We start from the raw sequence: 16,091 nt of genomic DNA, 5'->3' as shown, positions 1-16,091 counted from the left end.
CGGTAAAGGCGCATCAAACCCATTGATGGCTGAGGGTTTGCTAAAAATCCTATAAGTATGAGAATTATTGAAACATCAGCTCCATTAGTTGGTCTCGTGACTTGAGGATCCAACAACTTCAGGATAAAATCCATACATGCAGATGAATCAGATTTAACATTTGGTCCTGCAACCCCCACACTTGGGACCGCTATGCTCCAACATCTTAAGAGCATAAACTGTATAGACACCGGTAGACGCGTTGTGACGAAAGTCAATGCTAATCAACACGTTGCGATGGAAGTCAATGTCAGTCAACGCATGATCTCAGATCAACTCCAAAGTTTAGATATAAATTCCCGATAAAGATGATCAATTCAAAGTCAACTCAATGACACGAGCTAAGTTTAAAATTTTAGATACTAATTTTAGTTCAAGACTTCAATAATGGTCAGACGACAAATACAACGTCATAAGAACTTCATCTGTTCGACAAAATACTGAATAGACTTAAGGCTGAAGAAGTCAAGAATTGAAGCAATTCACGGGTCCTTTTATGTGATCTCCTTAATGAAATACTGAAGAGATTAAAGAGAGGGCTTGTCTTATCCAAAGTATTTCATACTTTTCTATAAAAGAATGAGTCTGAAATACATTGGAGGGGGTATCTGTAGGCGTCAAAATTTACCTATGAGTTCCTGTACACACTCGAGGCGAAATGCTGATGATAAGCGTTATCATCCAAGTCAAGAAAGGATTATCTGGCCCCTTGAAAGCTAACGAATATACAAAGTGAGTCATTGGAGTGTACAAATCAACGGAATGACGAAATGCACAATACAAGTTCGGAGAAGTCAGAAAGTGTCGAACACCTCAAAGTGGCCCACAAAAAGAAGAGGCATTTAGACCATGCTATGATTTAAATCTAAAAACATAAAAGTTGTAGGTCTCTTCATCAGCTTTCTAACACAATTTAGATCACCTTATTCTGAGATCGGACGAGGGAGTTAGAGCCAAAATACCCAAGACCATTTAGGCCGTTTTACACCAGCGAGACACAATCTGTGTCTCGGAGAAAATAGAGATTTTGGCTATGATGTGGTTCTAATATAAAACATAAAAGTTGTAGGTCTCTTTGTTATCTTTCCAAAGCATCTTGAATCACCTCAATCGGAGGTCATATGAAAGTGTTAAGCCTAAAATACCCGAGACAGTCCAAGCTGTCTCGGACATGTGCGAGACAATCGAAGTGACTCGTGTCCATGTCAGCTCCCGATGTGTTTTCTTGTAAGATTGGCTTCTAGAAATCCCTGGGGTCATCCATAAACATGTGAGGTTATCTTTAAACATGTGTAAGTTGTTACACAACCGAAAACCTACCTAAACGGATACTAACGGTTATTCTTCGATCCTATCCACATTCCTATCCACAAACACGGCATCTAAAGCCTATAAATACACCCCTAGCACCATCATAAAATTAAATCTGAAGGGAGCCACGAATTTCAGAGGAGCTAGGGTGAAGATCTGAAATTCTCGAGCCTCGGCGAAGCTCTGCAGGATTGGAGATCGGAAGGGAGCCACGAATTTCAAAGGAGCTAAGGCGAGGTTCTGATGAATTTGAGAGAGGCTAGCAGATTTTGGCGAACTCCGGTATAAAGAAGGAGCATTTCGAAGGATCTGAAGCCCGTTCCCCCTTTCCTCCCGATTTAAGCTTAGTCTTAAATCTCGAGAAGAGTCATGATCTCGCTTGGTCGGGATCATCGCTGCAGTGATTACTTTTTTTGTGAAATAAGAGCTTTAATCAATTTTTTGTCAACCAGATCTGATCTGAGGCGGTCCATGGATAAACCTCGGTACAGACAAAGATCCCACGCAAACAGAGACTAATAAATAGAATCTGTGTGTTGTTTGATAAAGTTATAATCTTTTATTTTTTTATTGTGTAAGGAGATCTTATAAAAAGATCAACTTTTCTATTTTGTGAACTTGTAATCGATAAATGATTGTAATAGATTCAAGGCAATGAAGAAATCAACTTTTGACCCAAACACTTGGTAGTGTGAATAATCTCCATAATGTCATCAGTGGCAGCTATACTAATAGCAAAATTAGAGTTTCAGTGATGTGCAAGAAAATATTTCAACACTCTAGACTGACTGCATGGTTAGGGATTGTGTGGGGTGGATGGAATCTACCTAAGCATTCCTTTATACTCTGGTTGGCATTCCTATTAAGGCTTTTAACACAAGAAAGACTATGCAAAATGAGGATTTTGAGCTCAATTCAGTGCATCCTATGTTCAAGAGATGGGCAGATTGAAACCTATCGACATCTTTTCTTCGATTGCCGGTTTTCAGCAAATGTTTGGAACAAAGTAATGGATTGGCTATGCTTCAATTGGAAATCATGCAATTGGGAACAAATCACAAGCTTTAAAAAAAACTTAAAAAGTTGGCTTTATCTACTTCAGTCTATATGATTTGGCAAATGAGGAACTTTCAAATTTTTCAACAACAATCAAGGGACTCTAATCATCTTTTTAGCTTGATAAAGTTACATGTATATACAAGGATATTGAATGATAATATACCACGTCAAATAAAAAGTTATGTAGAGAATTTTTACTTTTGAAGACTGGGTTCTATAACCAATCTTGAGAAAAGATTTTGATGTATTATAACTTCCATATATTGGTAATGAATAAAATTTTCATTGACCAAAAAAAACAAAAATCAACAAGTAATGCAGCATGAAAATTATAATGACCTTTCGAGCAAGAGCCTTCAAAGCTTCTTGGACAAGTCATTACTCCAAAGTCCTGACGTTGTATAGAGGCAACTAGATCAATCAATTACGGGCACATGTATTGTAAGGTCTGAACCAAAACTTCACACACTCGATTAAAATTAGCAATGTGTCCCTATAAACCCTCTATAAACAATGGTGAAATCTACCAAACTAAGGTACGCAATATTACATACAAAAATTCAACAAGGCTATACTCTGTTTTCATTTCAGATTAACTAGAAATAGTCATTGACTTGAGCGTCGAACAGAGGAAGAAACAACCTTTGCTGCCTCTAGCCTCTATTATTTGTGTAGCAAAGTATATATCAAGACCCTCATCTAATGATTAACCATCAAAGGCAATTACGAGACCCAAAAAGAAAGTTTAACTCCCCCAAATTACACCTCAATTTTTTGACGTCAACAACTAGCTATACTTGTAGACTTGTATACTACTTGTCGAAAAATCAATCCTTTTTGTCAAATATTGCATTTTCTTCTGCAAAATTTGCAACTACAAGAAGAGGTGCATAAATAAGCATATGAGCATTTGTTATGATTAATGATTATGCATACGTGATGATGTGACATAGATATGCTACGAGTAAATGATTGGTTTATATCTAACTTTTAGAGTCAGTGTAATATTATCTTTTCTAATTATATTTAACAGGATTTTTTCATGGATGTTAAAAAATTTTAATGGAGGGTAAAAAAACTGAGAGTTTAGGTCTAGCAATGGATACATGGCCTAATTTGAGAAAAAATAATCCATAGAAATCAATTTAAGAATGAAGCCCAAATACTGTCCAATTTATAGCTAATTTAATTTAGTTTCAGTTGGAAATGATCTCCGGACGTATTTAGATAAGAACAATAGTAATACAAAAAGGGTAATTGACAATAATATTCATTGAAATTGGATAAAATCTATCTCCCATGGAAAGTAATAAAAGCTAATTGATTCAACGAATATATTCTAGAAGAAGGCAATTCATGAATCTTAATAATCAAATATTTGTTACCAAGTAAGAATCAAGTATGGTATAAAAGGAGGGTACGTAGGGAAGGAAGCTGTGCTTCAATCTTCATCCATGGCTTTGGCTTTGAGAAAATCAATCTCCCTATTTTTTCTTATAATATTCTCGCTCGATGTTCGTGCGAGAGGAGTTGAGAGTAGATGGAGTATGGAGGGGGAGGAAGACTTGGAGCTTGAAAAACAGCTGAAGATGCTTAACAAGCCCCCTGTAAAATCATTTCAGGTACTTCTTTTTTAACTTTAAATTAATGTCACAGATCATTCTTCAATTTTTCCTCTAAATCTAATCCTACATTCGTAGTAACAGTTATAAGATTTCTTATGCTCAAACAAAATATCAGCAATAATTATATATGTTCGCAGTGAAATCTTTGAGCAGTAGCTTTTTAAATACCAATGCCAATCAAATACCATTTAACATCTTTATAAATTTTGTCTGTGGGGCTTCATTTATTTTATGCACTGATGATGGAGGTTTATTATTTTGCAGTCTAAAAGTGGACATATTTATGATTGTATTGATATCTACAAACAGCCAGCCTTTGACAATCCTCTTCTGAAAGATCACAAACTTCAGGTACAAATTGAATTCCTACATTCTGAACTTGGTTATAATTTTTAGGTTGCAGTATTCAGACCCTACTCAAACCTTCACTTTAGCTCATTTTTGTGACTGACATATATTATATGATACCATTCTAGAATATCTCGATACATGCATTGGCCTGTTTGGTTGTGAGGAAAAACAAGAAATTTGCATTATGGGAAACCATTTCCTGTAATGCTTTACTTTTATATATGTGTGTTTAGTTCGCACTTGGAAACCAAGAGAGAGGGTGAGGTGCACTCTTCTATCTGTTGATTTGATCCCAATTCTAAGAAACTCATTTTGGTGCTTTTTTAAAGAAATGGTTGGAAACCATTTGCGGAAAGTAAATTTACAAGTTACAACCTCCCATTATTACAAAAACTATTAGCTATGTAACCTTATAGCCTCTTAGTATGAAGTAAGTACCGAAATAGGCTCAATATACGTTTACTAGAAAGATTAGACAGACATAGGAGGAAAAATTAACTGGTAAAAAAATATCTAGTTTGCTCTGAAATGAATTTAATAATAATTAATTTATAGAAGGAGGTAGTATACATGTGTCATTTTGACCAGAGAGAGATGACAAATTAAGAGATCCTCATTTAATCGGGTTTGCCTAAAAAATTAAATGTTTTAGTAGTATAATCGACATTTTTCTTTATCTCTATTTACTGATTAATTGAACAATGGGTTACTTAATGCAGATGTGGCCTAGCAGTTTCCCAAAAGGCATGCCTATAAACTCAAATTTGCGCCAAAATAGCACTTGTCCATCAGGAACGGCTCTTATTCGCAGAACTACCAAGAATGACTTAATATATGGCAAAACTCTTCAAAATCATGTGAAAAGTCACGGTACAAATTTCAAAAGTATTATTAATGACGGAAGCCATGTGAGTAACCCTCGTTCACTTTGCAATTTTAGCTATAGTTTACCAACTTTCATGTTAACCATAATCATATGAAAATGAATTATATTAACCTTTTCTGTTCATTCAAGCACTCTTCTAAGATATCGAAAGGCTGAGAACGGAAGTACGAATAGTGTCGTAATTGTATTTTGCTCGGTATTACGACAATATCTCTGCACTGACAATATTTTAATATTATGATTTTCGCAATGAATTTTTTAGCTTTCTCCATAAAGTCGACTATAAATTAGATATAATACTATTATAGAACCAACAAAGAAGATAAAGTAATTACATATATACATATATACACACACACAATTGATAGTCAAAAAAGAAAATGAAAAAAAAGGGAAAGAACTACGATCTCTAAGATGTAACATTCTAGAGGATTTTTTTTCCTTGAGTAATTTTTGTAGATGGAACATTCTAGATGGATTTCTCAACATGCGCAACTTGAAGACATACGATCTCTGTAGACATATGCTCGTTTTAAGTATATAAGAGGTTCGTAATTATCTACCTAGGCTAAATACAAAGAGCAACAACGCTTTATCCCATATTTTTTCAATGACAATGAGGTTTATCGTGTTATACAACTAAAAAGAGGCATGTACACTCCTAAAAGTTCTTTCGGAACAGTGAATTAAAAAACTGACTTGAACCGTCACCATGTTATCCAAATTAGATAAACACTAAAAAAATGAAAAAAAAAATTGCATGGTGGAATACGTATTATATATAGAGTCAAAGTCAAATAAAGCAATCAAATAGAGAATGCATAGAAAATAGATCAGAAAACACGGGAAACAGAGGAGACATGTAGTGTTTTGGTCAATTAAGTTTAAACTTTCCACTATAAAAATTAGCAAGAAGTTATATATAGTTCACCCAGACATCGAGAATTAAGGTGCTATATCATATTCTATTGGAAATTAAGGTTAAATCTGGAATAAAACAAGGAATTAGATGTGCTGTATTTTTTAAGTTTTTCAGTTAACTGTTGTACGTTATAGAAACACTGTGCTTAAAGCAATATTTGGCCTACTCCGGTGCAAGGATCCCAAGGTCAAACTGCTTCCAAAAACAACAGTGCAATACTCTGGTGTGCACCAACCCAGTATTGTCAATATCTCCTCGATCTATAAGACCTTTTGATCTAGGCAAAAGATCTCCTCGATCTCAGAACCTTTCGGTTCAAAACCTTTCGGTTTAAGACAAGTTCCTGTGGGCACAAGTTCCTGCAGCAGCAGTACAACAGCAACAACGTCGGGATCGACGTTCGTATTCCAGCACGCGGGCACAAGTTCCTGCAGCAGCAGTACAACAGCAACAACGTCGGGATCGACGTTCGTATTCCAGCACGCAACGTTCATGTTCCACGCACGCGAGAGGATTTTCAGCTCTTGACGTTCGTGTTCCACGCTCGCGAGAGGATTTCCAACAGCAACCAAAAACTGCCCAAGGACGCTATTTATAGGCCTCTAAGGCCAGCTCAAGAGTCACTAGTAATTAATGTGACCGTTACAATTCTTAATGACAATTAAGATTGTAACATCAATGCATTAAATTGCTCTTAATGCTGTTGTAACTGCTGCATACATCAACTCCTGAATATGAGACAATCAATGAACGCGTTGCTACGGAAACACGAGGGTCACGTCTCAACAAATCAGACGAACCTCGTTTGACAAACGAACATCGTCAAACAGGCGAACCTCGTATGACAGACGAACCTCGTAGAACGAGCGAACATAGTCAAACAATCGAACCTTGTAAGACATACGAACCTCGTTGATCGAGCGAACCTCGTCAAACAGGCAAACCTCGAGCGAACCTCGTCAAACAGGCAAACCTCGTATGACAGACGAACCTCGTCAACAAGCGAACCTCGTATGACAAACGAACCTCGTCGAACGAACGAACATCGTCAAAAAGGCGAACCTCGTATGACAGACAAACGTCACCGAACGAATGAACATTGTTAAACTACGAGAATGCTAGGGTCAGCCGCGTGCGAATACGTCGAATGGACGAACATCGTCAAATAGGCGAACCTCGTATGACAGACGAACGTCACCGAACGAACGAACATCGTTAAACTATGAGAATGCTAGGGTCACCCTCGTACGAATACGTAGCTCGCCCGCATGCTGCGAAGGGGTAACCTTCGTGGCGCCAAACAGCGCCACCTCGCCTCGATGCATCTGTGCGAAGTGCAAAGTGCACCTAACAAAGCGCCACTTAGCGCCTCAGCCCGATTAACCCTGATCCCCGACCCATTGGCCAACGGCCTACTACCCACGACACACTAGAACTTATGAGCGATTAATTCAAATAAACCACTTCTCGGCTTTATTTTGGAAAGCGGTTTTGACCAAAAAATCCAACAATCCCCCACAAGTTTTTAAACTAGTGTCGTGTTATGGTGCCATCGTTTAAATCGTTATGCATAAGGTAGTTGTCGCAAGGACTTGAATCCCCCTTAGATCAACTGAATAGAAGATAGATACATGATGTCGCAGAGACTTGAACCAGCACATGTCTAAAATCCAACGATCACACAATATCAAACTCATTTGTGGCAGTTTTCACTTTGAACCACACTTGCCTTTGCCTTTGCACATTTTTGGCCCTGTGCTAGTCCTAGTTTCTGCTAGGACTCTAGGTATCTTTCCACAAGACACCATAGGAGACGGCCAAATCTCCACCCATGCATAGGTGAGTTATTTAGGCATGTTTCCTATCAAACATCCCGCATCTGAAATGCTTTGAACTCATTAAGGCTTAAGAGTCATCCTCTCTCATGATAGGATTCTAGGTGAGTTCTTTAGGCGTGTTTCCTATCTAACACCCTGCATCTGAAATGCTTTGGACCCATTAAGGCTTAACAGCCAGCCACTTTACATGATAGGATTATCGGTGAGTCCTTTAGATATGTTACCTATCCAACATCCCGCATCCGAAATGCTTTGGACCCATTAAGGCTTAACAGCCAACCTCTTTACATGATAAGATTTTACTTGTAAATCTTACTTGACTTTTGAACCAATCATCTTGTCATTAGTAGCGTAAGCTTTGAACTAATAACTTGACGAAATGTAAGTATTTGTAAGACTCACCAAACTTTACAAATCTTACTTGACTTTTGAACCAGTTATCTTTATTATTAGTAGCATAAGCTTTGAACTAATAATTAGATGGACATGGTAAGTATTTGTAAGACTCACAAAACTTTGAGATCCATTGTAGCAGACGTTCTTTCGACTATATCCTTTTTCAGACCTTTAGTCAAAGGATCAGTCACATTCTCTGAAGACCGAACGTCAATCACCGAGATGGCTCATTAGCAAATGAGTTCTCTCAAATAGCCATGCTTCAGACGAATTGTCCGCTTCTTTCCATTGAACAATAAGTTCGTTGCCACAGCACTCATTGCCTGATTATCACAACAGATTGTAATTGCGACTTGCAATTCTTTCAATGGAAGGTCTCGAAGAATACAACGGAGCCACTCAGCTTCATCTCCTACAGCACAGAGTGAGAAGAACTCAGATTCCATCGATGACTGTGCAATCATAGTTTGCTTCTTAGATTTCCATGAGACGGCAGCTCCGCCCATGGTGAAGACAAAACCTCCAATAGATCTACACTCATCTGGTTCTGAGAACCAGCTCGCATCTGAATAGCCTTCGATTACAGTCGGATATCCAGTGTAGAATAGGCCCAGACCTGTAGTTCCTTGTGAACCTACTAAGCATTCCTACAGCAAATGCTATATATGGCCTTGTACAGCTCATCGCGTACATAAGACTTCCAATTATCTTTGAGTACTTTAGCTGCTCTACTAGTCTTCCAGTGTTCGGTCGAATCTTCTTGTTGTAATCATACGACACTGATAGTTCTGGCAGGTCGTAGTAGCCATACTTCCTTAGCATGCTCTCGACATAATGAGATTGGGACAATCCCATACCCTCTTCAGTGTATATGATTTTGATTCTGAGAATCACGTCCGCAGTTCTAAGGTCCTTCATGCTGAACTGAGCTGATAAAAATTTCTTGGTAGATGTTACTATCTCCAAATCACTCCCTGCTGAACTGAGCTGATAAAAATTTCTTGGTAGATGTTACTATCTCCAAATCACTCCCGACGATGAGCATATCATCCACATAGAGACAGATAACCACCATCTTCCCTTCAGCGACCTTGATGTATAGGCACTTGTCAGACTCATTGACTTGATACCCATAGTTGCGAACAACCCCATCGAACTTCTCATGCCAGAGTTTTGGTGCCTATTTAAGTTCGTATAGAGACTTAATAAGTTTATAAACTTTACTAGCTGGAGCATCAAGTCCTTCTGGTTTCTCCATGTAGATCTCTTTTGTGATGTCTCCATTGAGAAAGGCAGTCATCACATCCATCTGATGTATAACGAACCTTTTTATCACCGCCCATACGATAAGCACGCTGATGGTAGTGATCCTGCAAACTGGTGCATAGATGTCAAAGAAATCTATTCCTTCTCTCTGAGAGAATCCTTTCGCCACCAGTCTTGCTATGTACTTCTCAATAGTACCATCAGGACGAAGCTTCTTCTTGAAGATCCACTTGCAACTGATAGGCCTAGCACTTTCAGGTACATCCACCAGCTCCCATATGTGATTTTAGATCAATGAATCCATCTCATCATCTATAGCTTCTTTCCACAGAAGAACATCTGTTGACTGCATTGCTTCTTTGAAAGTCTATGGGTCTCCTTCTACATTATAGGTGATGAAATCAACTCCAAAATCTTTCTGTCTTCTAACACGCTTGGAAGATGGTTTAGTAACTCCTTCATCACTGACATTTTCAGTTTCTCGTGAAACTGGCTCCTCTGGTGTGTCTGATATACTAGCATTCTCTGCTATATCTTTGAGCAATAATCCTTTATCTTTGATAAACTTATGCTCAAAGAATTCTGCATCCCGAGCTTCAATGATGGAGTTGGTTCCAAGATCAAGGAACCTGCAAGCATCACTATCTTCAGCAAAGCCAAGAAACACACATTTGTTTGCCTTTGGTCCGAGCTTAGACCTTCTGATATTTGGAACTCGAACATATACGAGACACCCCCACACTTTGAGACTATCCAAAGGATCTAGATATCCTAACCATAACTGATGAGGAGTACTATCAGTTTTAGAATAGGATACTCTATTCAGAATCCAGTTTGCCATCAGCAAAGCCTCTCCCTAATAGCATGTAGGTAGACCGGATGTGATTAGCATTGAATTCACCATCTCTGTTCAGAAGCGAGAGTAGTCATCAATGAAGGTGATGAAGTACTCTTTGCCACCTCGAGTGACGAAGCTCTTGAAATCACAAGTATCTGAGTGAATTAGATCCAATAGGTTGGTGCTCCTTGTAACGCTTGGAAATGGCTTCCTTGTCAGCTTCGCTTGCGCACATACTTCACACTTATCAGGTTTGGTACCCCTATATTTCGGAAGTAATCCTAACTTCACCATGCTAGACAGCTTTCTATAATTTACATGTCCTAGCCTATTATGCCATAATACAGAAGAGGATACTTCATTTACATGTCCTAACTTCTCCATGCTAGACAGCTTTCTATAATTTACATGTCCTAGCCTAGTAAGCAGAAGAGGATACTTCATTTACAACTGAGTTGGGTATAATAGTACTGATCTTATACATGCCATCAGTACGATAAGCATTGCCAAAATACATTTTCTTAAAAGATAACACAGTCTTTCCTCCTTGGAAATGTAGCCTCATACCAGCGTCACATAGCAGACTTCCAGAGACTAAGTTTTTGGCAATTGAGGGAACATGTTTCACATCCTTCAATGTGTGAGTCTTCCCTGAAGAAAGAGTTAGCACCATAGTCCCAGTTCTAAGAATAGGAACCACAGAACGATCAGCCATTGATACGTTCTCTTTGGCAGCAACATAGTTAGTGAACAAATCTCTGTTGGAACAGACATGACATGTAGCACCTGTATCTAACCACCAACCAGAGACTTTGCTGGGAGTTGTCACGTGAAAGAGCATAGCCACACAATTATTAATTTGATTAACATTGTGTGATGTTCCCTTCTCTGGTGCTTTGCAATCCTTAGCAAAATGCCCTTGTTTCCCACAGTTGAAGCATTTGCCGCTCTTCTTGAAATCTTTCTTTTGTACTTTCAGGTTCTTCGGATTATGATTCTTCCTTTTGTTAAAAGATTTCTTTTTGTTAGAAGAATTGGTACCCTTCTCAAAGTTAGTTGCCACCATGTTAGCAGACGCCTTCTGCTTAGCTAGGATCTCATTCTTTGTGCGAGTTCGAATCTCGTCCTCGATCCGAATAAATCTCTTCAAATCAGACAGAGTCACCTGTCTTTTCCTTCTTCGAATGTCCGTAGAGAACGACATTCAAGATGGAGGAAGCTTGTTGATAATTGCACCAAAAATGAAGGTTTGACAGAGACTGATCTTTTCATCCTTCGGCTTCATAACAAGCTTTTCGAGTTGTTTGACTTGAGGAAAAACCTCAGTGTCATCTTCAAACTTGAAGTCCAGAAATTTGTCAATGAGGTGAGACTTGGAAAGCTTCCTTCAAACTTGAAGTCCAGAAATTTGTCAATGAGGTGAGACTTGGAAAGCTTCTCCTCATCCTTGTATTGCTCCTCGGTGAGACTTGGAAAGCTTCTCCTCATCCTTGTATTGCTCCTCCAGAGCATTCCAGATTTTCTTTGCAGACGGCTTGTTGGTGTAAGCATCTGAGTCTTCTTTATCCCAAGAGGCTTCAGACTCTGAGTCTTCTTCAAAGTCAGGTTTCTCCGCTGAAACCACATAGTAGATTTTCAGGAGTTACATCCCAAAAATCACTTTTCGACGTCATGCGTTGAAGTTAGATCCATCAAAGTTTTCTAACTTGAGACAGTCCACTCCAAGAGTCTTCGCAGGATCCATTAGTAGATCAGAAATATTGCTTTAAGATTGTTGGAAATTAAGGTTAAATCTGGAATGAAGCAAGCAATTAGATGTGCTGTATTTTTAAACTTTTTTCAGTTAACTGCTGTGCGTTATAGAAACGCTGTGCTTAAAGCAATATTTGGCCTACTTTGGTGTAAAGATCCCAAGACCAAACTGCTTCCAGGAACAGTAGTGCAATACTCTGGTGTGCACCAACCTAGTATTATCAAGATCTCCTCGATCTATAAGATCTTTCGGTCTAGGCAAAAGATCTCCTCGATCTCAGAACCTTTCGGTTCAAAACCTTTCGGTTTAAGACAAGTTCCTGTGGGCATAAGTTCCTGTAGCAGCAGCACAACAGAAACAACATCGGGATCGACGTTCGTATTCCAGCACGCGACGTTCGTGTTCAACGCACGCGAGAGGATTTTCAGCTCTCGACGTTCGTGTTCCAGGCTCGTGAGAGGATTTCCAACAACAACCAAGAACTGTCCAAGGGCGTTATTTATAGGCCTCTAAAGCCAGCTCAAGAGTCACTAGTAATTAATGTGACCGTTATAATTCTTAATGACAATTAAGATTGTAATATCAATGCATTAAATTGCTCTTAATGTTGTTACAACTGTTGCATGCATTAACTCCTGAATACGAGGCAATCAATGGACGCATTGCTACTGAAACGCGAGGGTCACGTCTCAACAAATCAGATGAACCTCGTTTGATAAACGAACATTGTTAAACAGGCGAACCTCGTATGACAGACGAACCTCGTCGAATGAGCGAACATAGTCAAACAGGCAAACCTTGTATGACATACGAACCTCGTTGATCGAGCGAACCTCATCAAACAGGCGAACCTCGTATGACAGACGAACGTCGTCAACAAGTGAACCTCGTATTACAGACGAACCTCGTCGAACGAACGAACATCGTCAAACAGGCGAACCTCGTATGACAGACGAACGTCATCGAACGAACGAACATCGTCAAACTACGAGAATGCTAGGGTCACCCTCGTGCGAATACGTAGCTCGCCCGCATGCTGCGAAGTAGCCTGCAAGGCAACCTTCGTGACGCCAAACAGAGCCACCTCGCCCCGATGCATCCGTGCGAAGTGCAAAGTGCGCCTAACAAAGCGTCACTTAGCGCCTCAGCCCAATTAGCCCCGATCCCCGACCCATTGGCCCACGGCCCACGACCCACTAGAACTTATGAGAGATTAATTCAAATAAAACACTTCTCAGTTTGCCGTTAGTAAGTCTCGAACAATGGACCTTTTGAAATACCAAAACTTTAACTTTTAACTAGCTACAAAGCCTATAGATATAGTTTGAAAACTCATTTTGGAAAGCTATTTTTTTGACCAAAAAATCCAACATATTCTTATCAGAGAAAGTATCTGTTATCGTATCCAGCTATTATACGGATATAGTTCTTCAAATCTATAACCAATAAGATGTTTGGTTACAAAAATATAGTTCTCTAATGAAATATCTGGATCCGTATCTTAAATATTCGAATACATATTGGTGATACAATTGCCACAGTTTAATCCTTAGATTATAGTATATTTGAGATTACTTTTGATTATCAAGATGTCTAACGTTAGCTTCTTAGATATAACAAACATATTAATAAACCATTTTTGTATCACATGAACTATATTTCTTTTCAATATTATCTAGGTTTGTCATATCCGTTTCATATCTACATGCATATCCGCTTATATATCTGCATGTATATCCATATCTGTATTTGATTTTGGCAGATATTGATATAAATTTTTCTTACTAAGCTATATACGTAATCGTATTCATATCCATGATGGGTAAACGGATATGGATATAATAAGTATCATATTCGAGCATCTCCTGAACAAATGCACTCCTACCTTGAATACAACTGACATCTCTCAACATAAACCCCTGATGAACTTGGAATCTACACACCCAGATTCACAAAATTTGTTTCCAACTCTCAAAACTGAGCCTGATGTATGAACTCAAGCTATCACAAGCGAACACCACAAGCCAGCAAAATACACATTGAACAATCTAGCCCAAACAAAAGTCCTATCTATACCCTGCGACGAGCTTGTATAAATAATCTGCCAGACATTTATAACCATAAATTATGATGTTGCTTGACTCGTCAGTCTTACGGTTTATGGTATATATTTATATCAGTTCTGGTTCGTATTGCACATGTTAACTATTATCAATTTCTTTACAATGAATTAATTAGTTGTTAAACAGTATGCAGTAATGAAAACTGACGTTGGCGAATATTATGGAGCAAGTGCAAAGCTTATTGTTTATGGTTTCCCAAATGTTAAACTTGATCAAGCCACCATAAGCCAAATATGGGTCATAGGAGGCGCTGATGGACCTGAAGAAAAAATAAACACTGTACAAGCAGGATGGCATGTCCGTAAGATTACTGTTAATATTTGTTTAAAAAGTTGTCAATTTTTTTCAAAAACAGATTAGTGCTTTGCATTTGCACTATATACTTTGTGCTAAATATATTTATAACATTTCAGGTATACCCCGGTATAGATGGTGACTCTTTAACCCATCTATCTACGTTTTGGACGGTATGGTCTAAGAACTACGTCTTAAATTTAGATGAGAGTTATCACAAAAAATATGTACTCGATCGAGATTTACAGAAGTTGATTAATAATTTGTGCAGGCTGATGGATATAAAACAGGTTGCTTCAACTTCAACTGTCCCGGATTTGTTGCACTGTCTCCAGACTTTGGTCCTGGAAGTGAAATAACAGAGCTTTCTGTCTACGGTGGGATACAAAAATCAATTGAAATAAGTATCTTCAAGGTATTAACTTTGTTCTGGGAAATTTATTCAGCCGTCTAGCTTTCTGTATATCTTATGTGCACGTTTAGCGTTAGGGAAGGGATATTTCTATAAATTTAAGACTTACATAGAGTTTGCATTCCTATACTTAGGTTTTCATAGAATACTTTACTGGGACATACATCCCATGATTCTGAGAATGTGCTATTTTTGTTTGCTTTCCAACTTCGTGGTAATAATCGCAGGATTCGAATTCTAATTTGATAATGGATGAAACACAACAGCATCACCGGAATTATTTATGTATTAAAAAAAAGAATATTAAGAGTTGTTATCAGCTATACCGGTCTATAATGCATGAGGTTTTTCTATAAGTAACCATTATTTTCTTTTTAACTGTAGGATCAAAAAACTGGAAATTGGTGGTTAACATATGGACACGAAAGATCTTTTGTGGGATATTGGCCAAAGGAGCTTTTCAATAATTTAGAGAAAGCTACTGAGGTTGACTATGGTGGTGCGGTTTACTCTCCCTTCAACGAGCCTAGTCCTCCGATGGGGAGTGGTCATCTAGCTATTCCTACTGAAGGTCCAAACAAGACATGTTATTTTCTGAATGTTCAGTTAGTAAACGAAAGAAATGAGCTCTATGATCCAATATATTATAAAGTCCACATAATTGCTGATATTACAGAATATTATAATATTGATAACAATTATCTGTCAGGACCCCCAGACGGTTACCAATTCCGTTATGGTGGTCCTGGAGGTTACACTCGTTGAACAATTGTCTTGTTGCTACATGAATAAAATATTTTCTTATGGTAGCATTACGATTTGTTTTGTTGATGATGGATTTATGGTTAAGCCTATGGACAAAACTTTTCCTTGGGGAGTTTAGAAACTTCAATTTGCAAAAATTCCTGTTATCTTTGCAATGGTGATGCAATAGAGGGTCGTGACCATCTCTTTTTTGAATGTGAATACTCTATGAAT

The 16,091-nt window shown here is 38.3% G+C and overlaps 1 protein-coding gene across 1 annotated transcript; it reads left to right on the top strand.

Annotated features, from left to right (window-relative positions):
- Window positions 3,957–15,878, top strand: LOC109821428. The gene is made up of 6 exons (XM_020387614.1): window positions 3,957–4,031; window positions 4,299–4,385; window positions 14,534–14,719; window positions 14,821–14,874; window positions 14,973–15,116; window positions 15,498–15,878. Exons 1-6 carry the CDS (start codon window positions 3,957–3,959, stop codon window positions 15,876–15,878), a joined length of 927 nt encoding a protein of 308 aa, XP_020243203.1.

This window comes from Asparagus officinalis, chromosome 8, assembly GCF_001876935.1.
Source record: "Asparagus officinalis chromosome 8, Aspof.V1, whole genome shotgun sequence".
Classification (NCBI taxonomy): domain Eukaryota; kingdom Viridiplantae; phylum Streptophyta; class Magnoliopsida; order Asparagales; family Asparagaceae; genus Asparagus; species Asparagus officinalis.
Note: the sequence above shows the minus strand (reverse complement) of the source record. Positions and strands in the feature narration are given on the sequence as shown.

What these genes read in the sequence shown, in the direction of transcription:
- LOC109821428 (XM_020387614.1), top strand. Translation starts at nt 3,957, where the DNA reads ATGGAGGGGGAGGAAGACTTGGAGCTTGAAAAACAGCTGAAGATGCTT. An exon ending in TGAAAGATCACAAACTTCAG is followed by an intron (nt 4,386 to 14,533) that starts GTACAAATTGAA and finishes GTTGTTAAACAG; the next exon opens with TATGCAGTAATGAAAACTGA. An exon ending in ATCTATCTACGTTTTGGACG is followed by an intron (nt 14,875 to 14,972) that starts GTATGGTCTAAG and finishes TAATTTGTGCAG; the next exon opens with GCTGATGGATATAAAACAGG.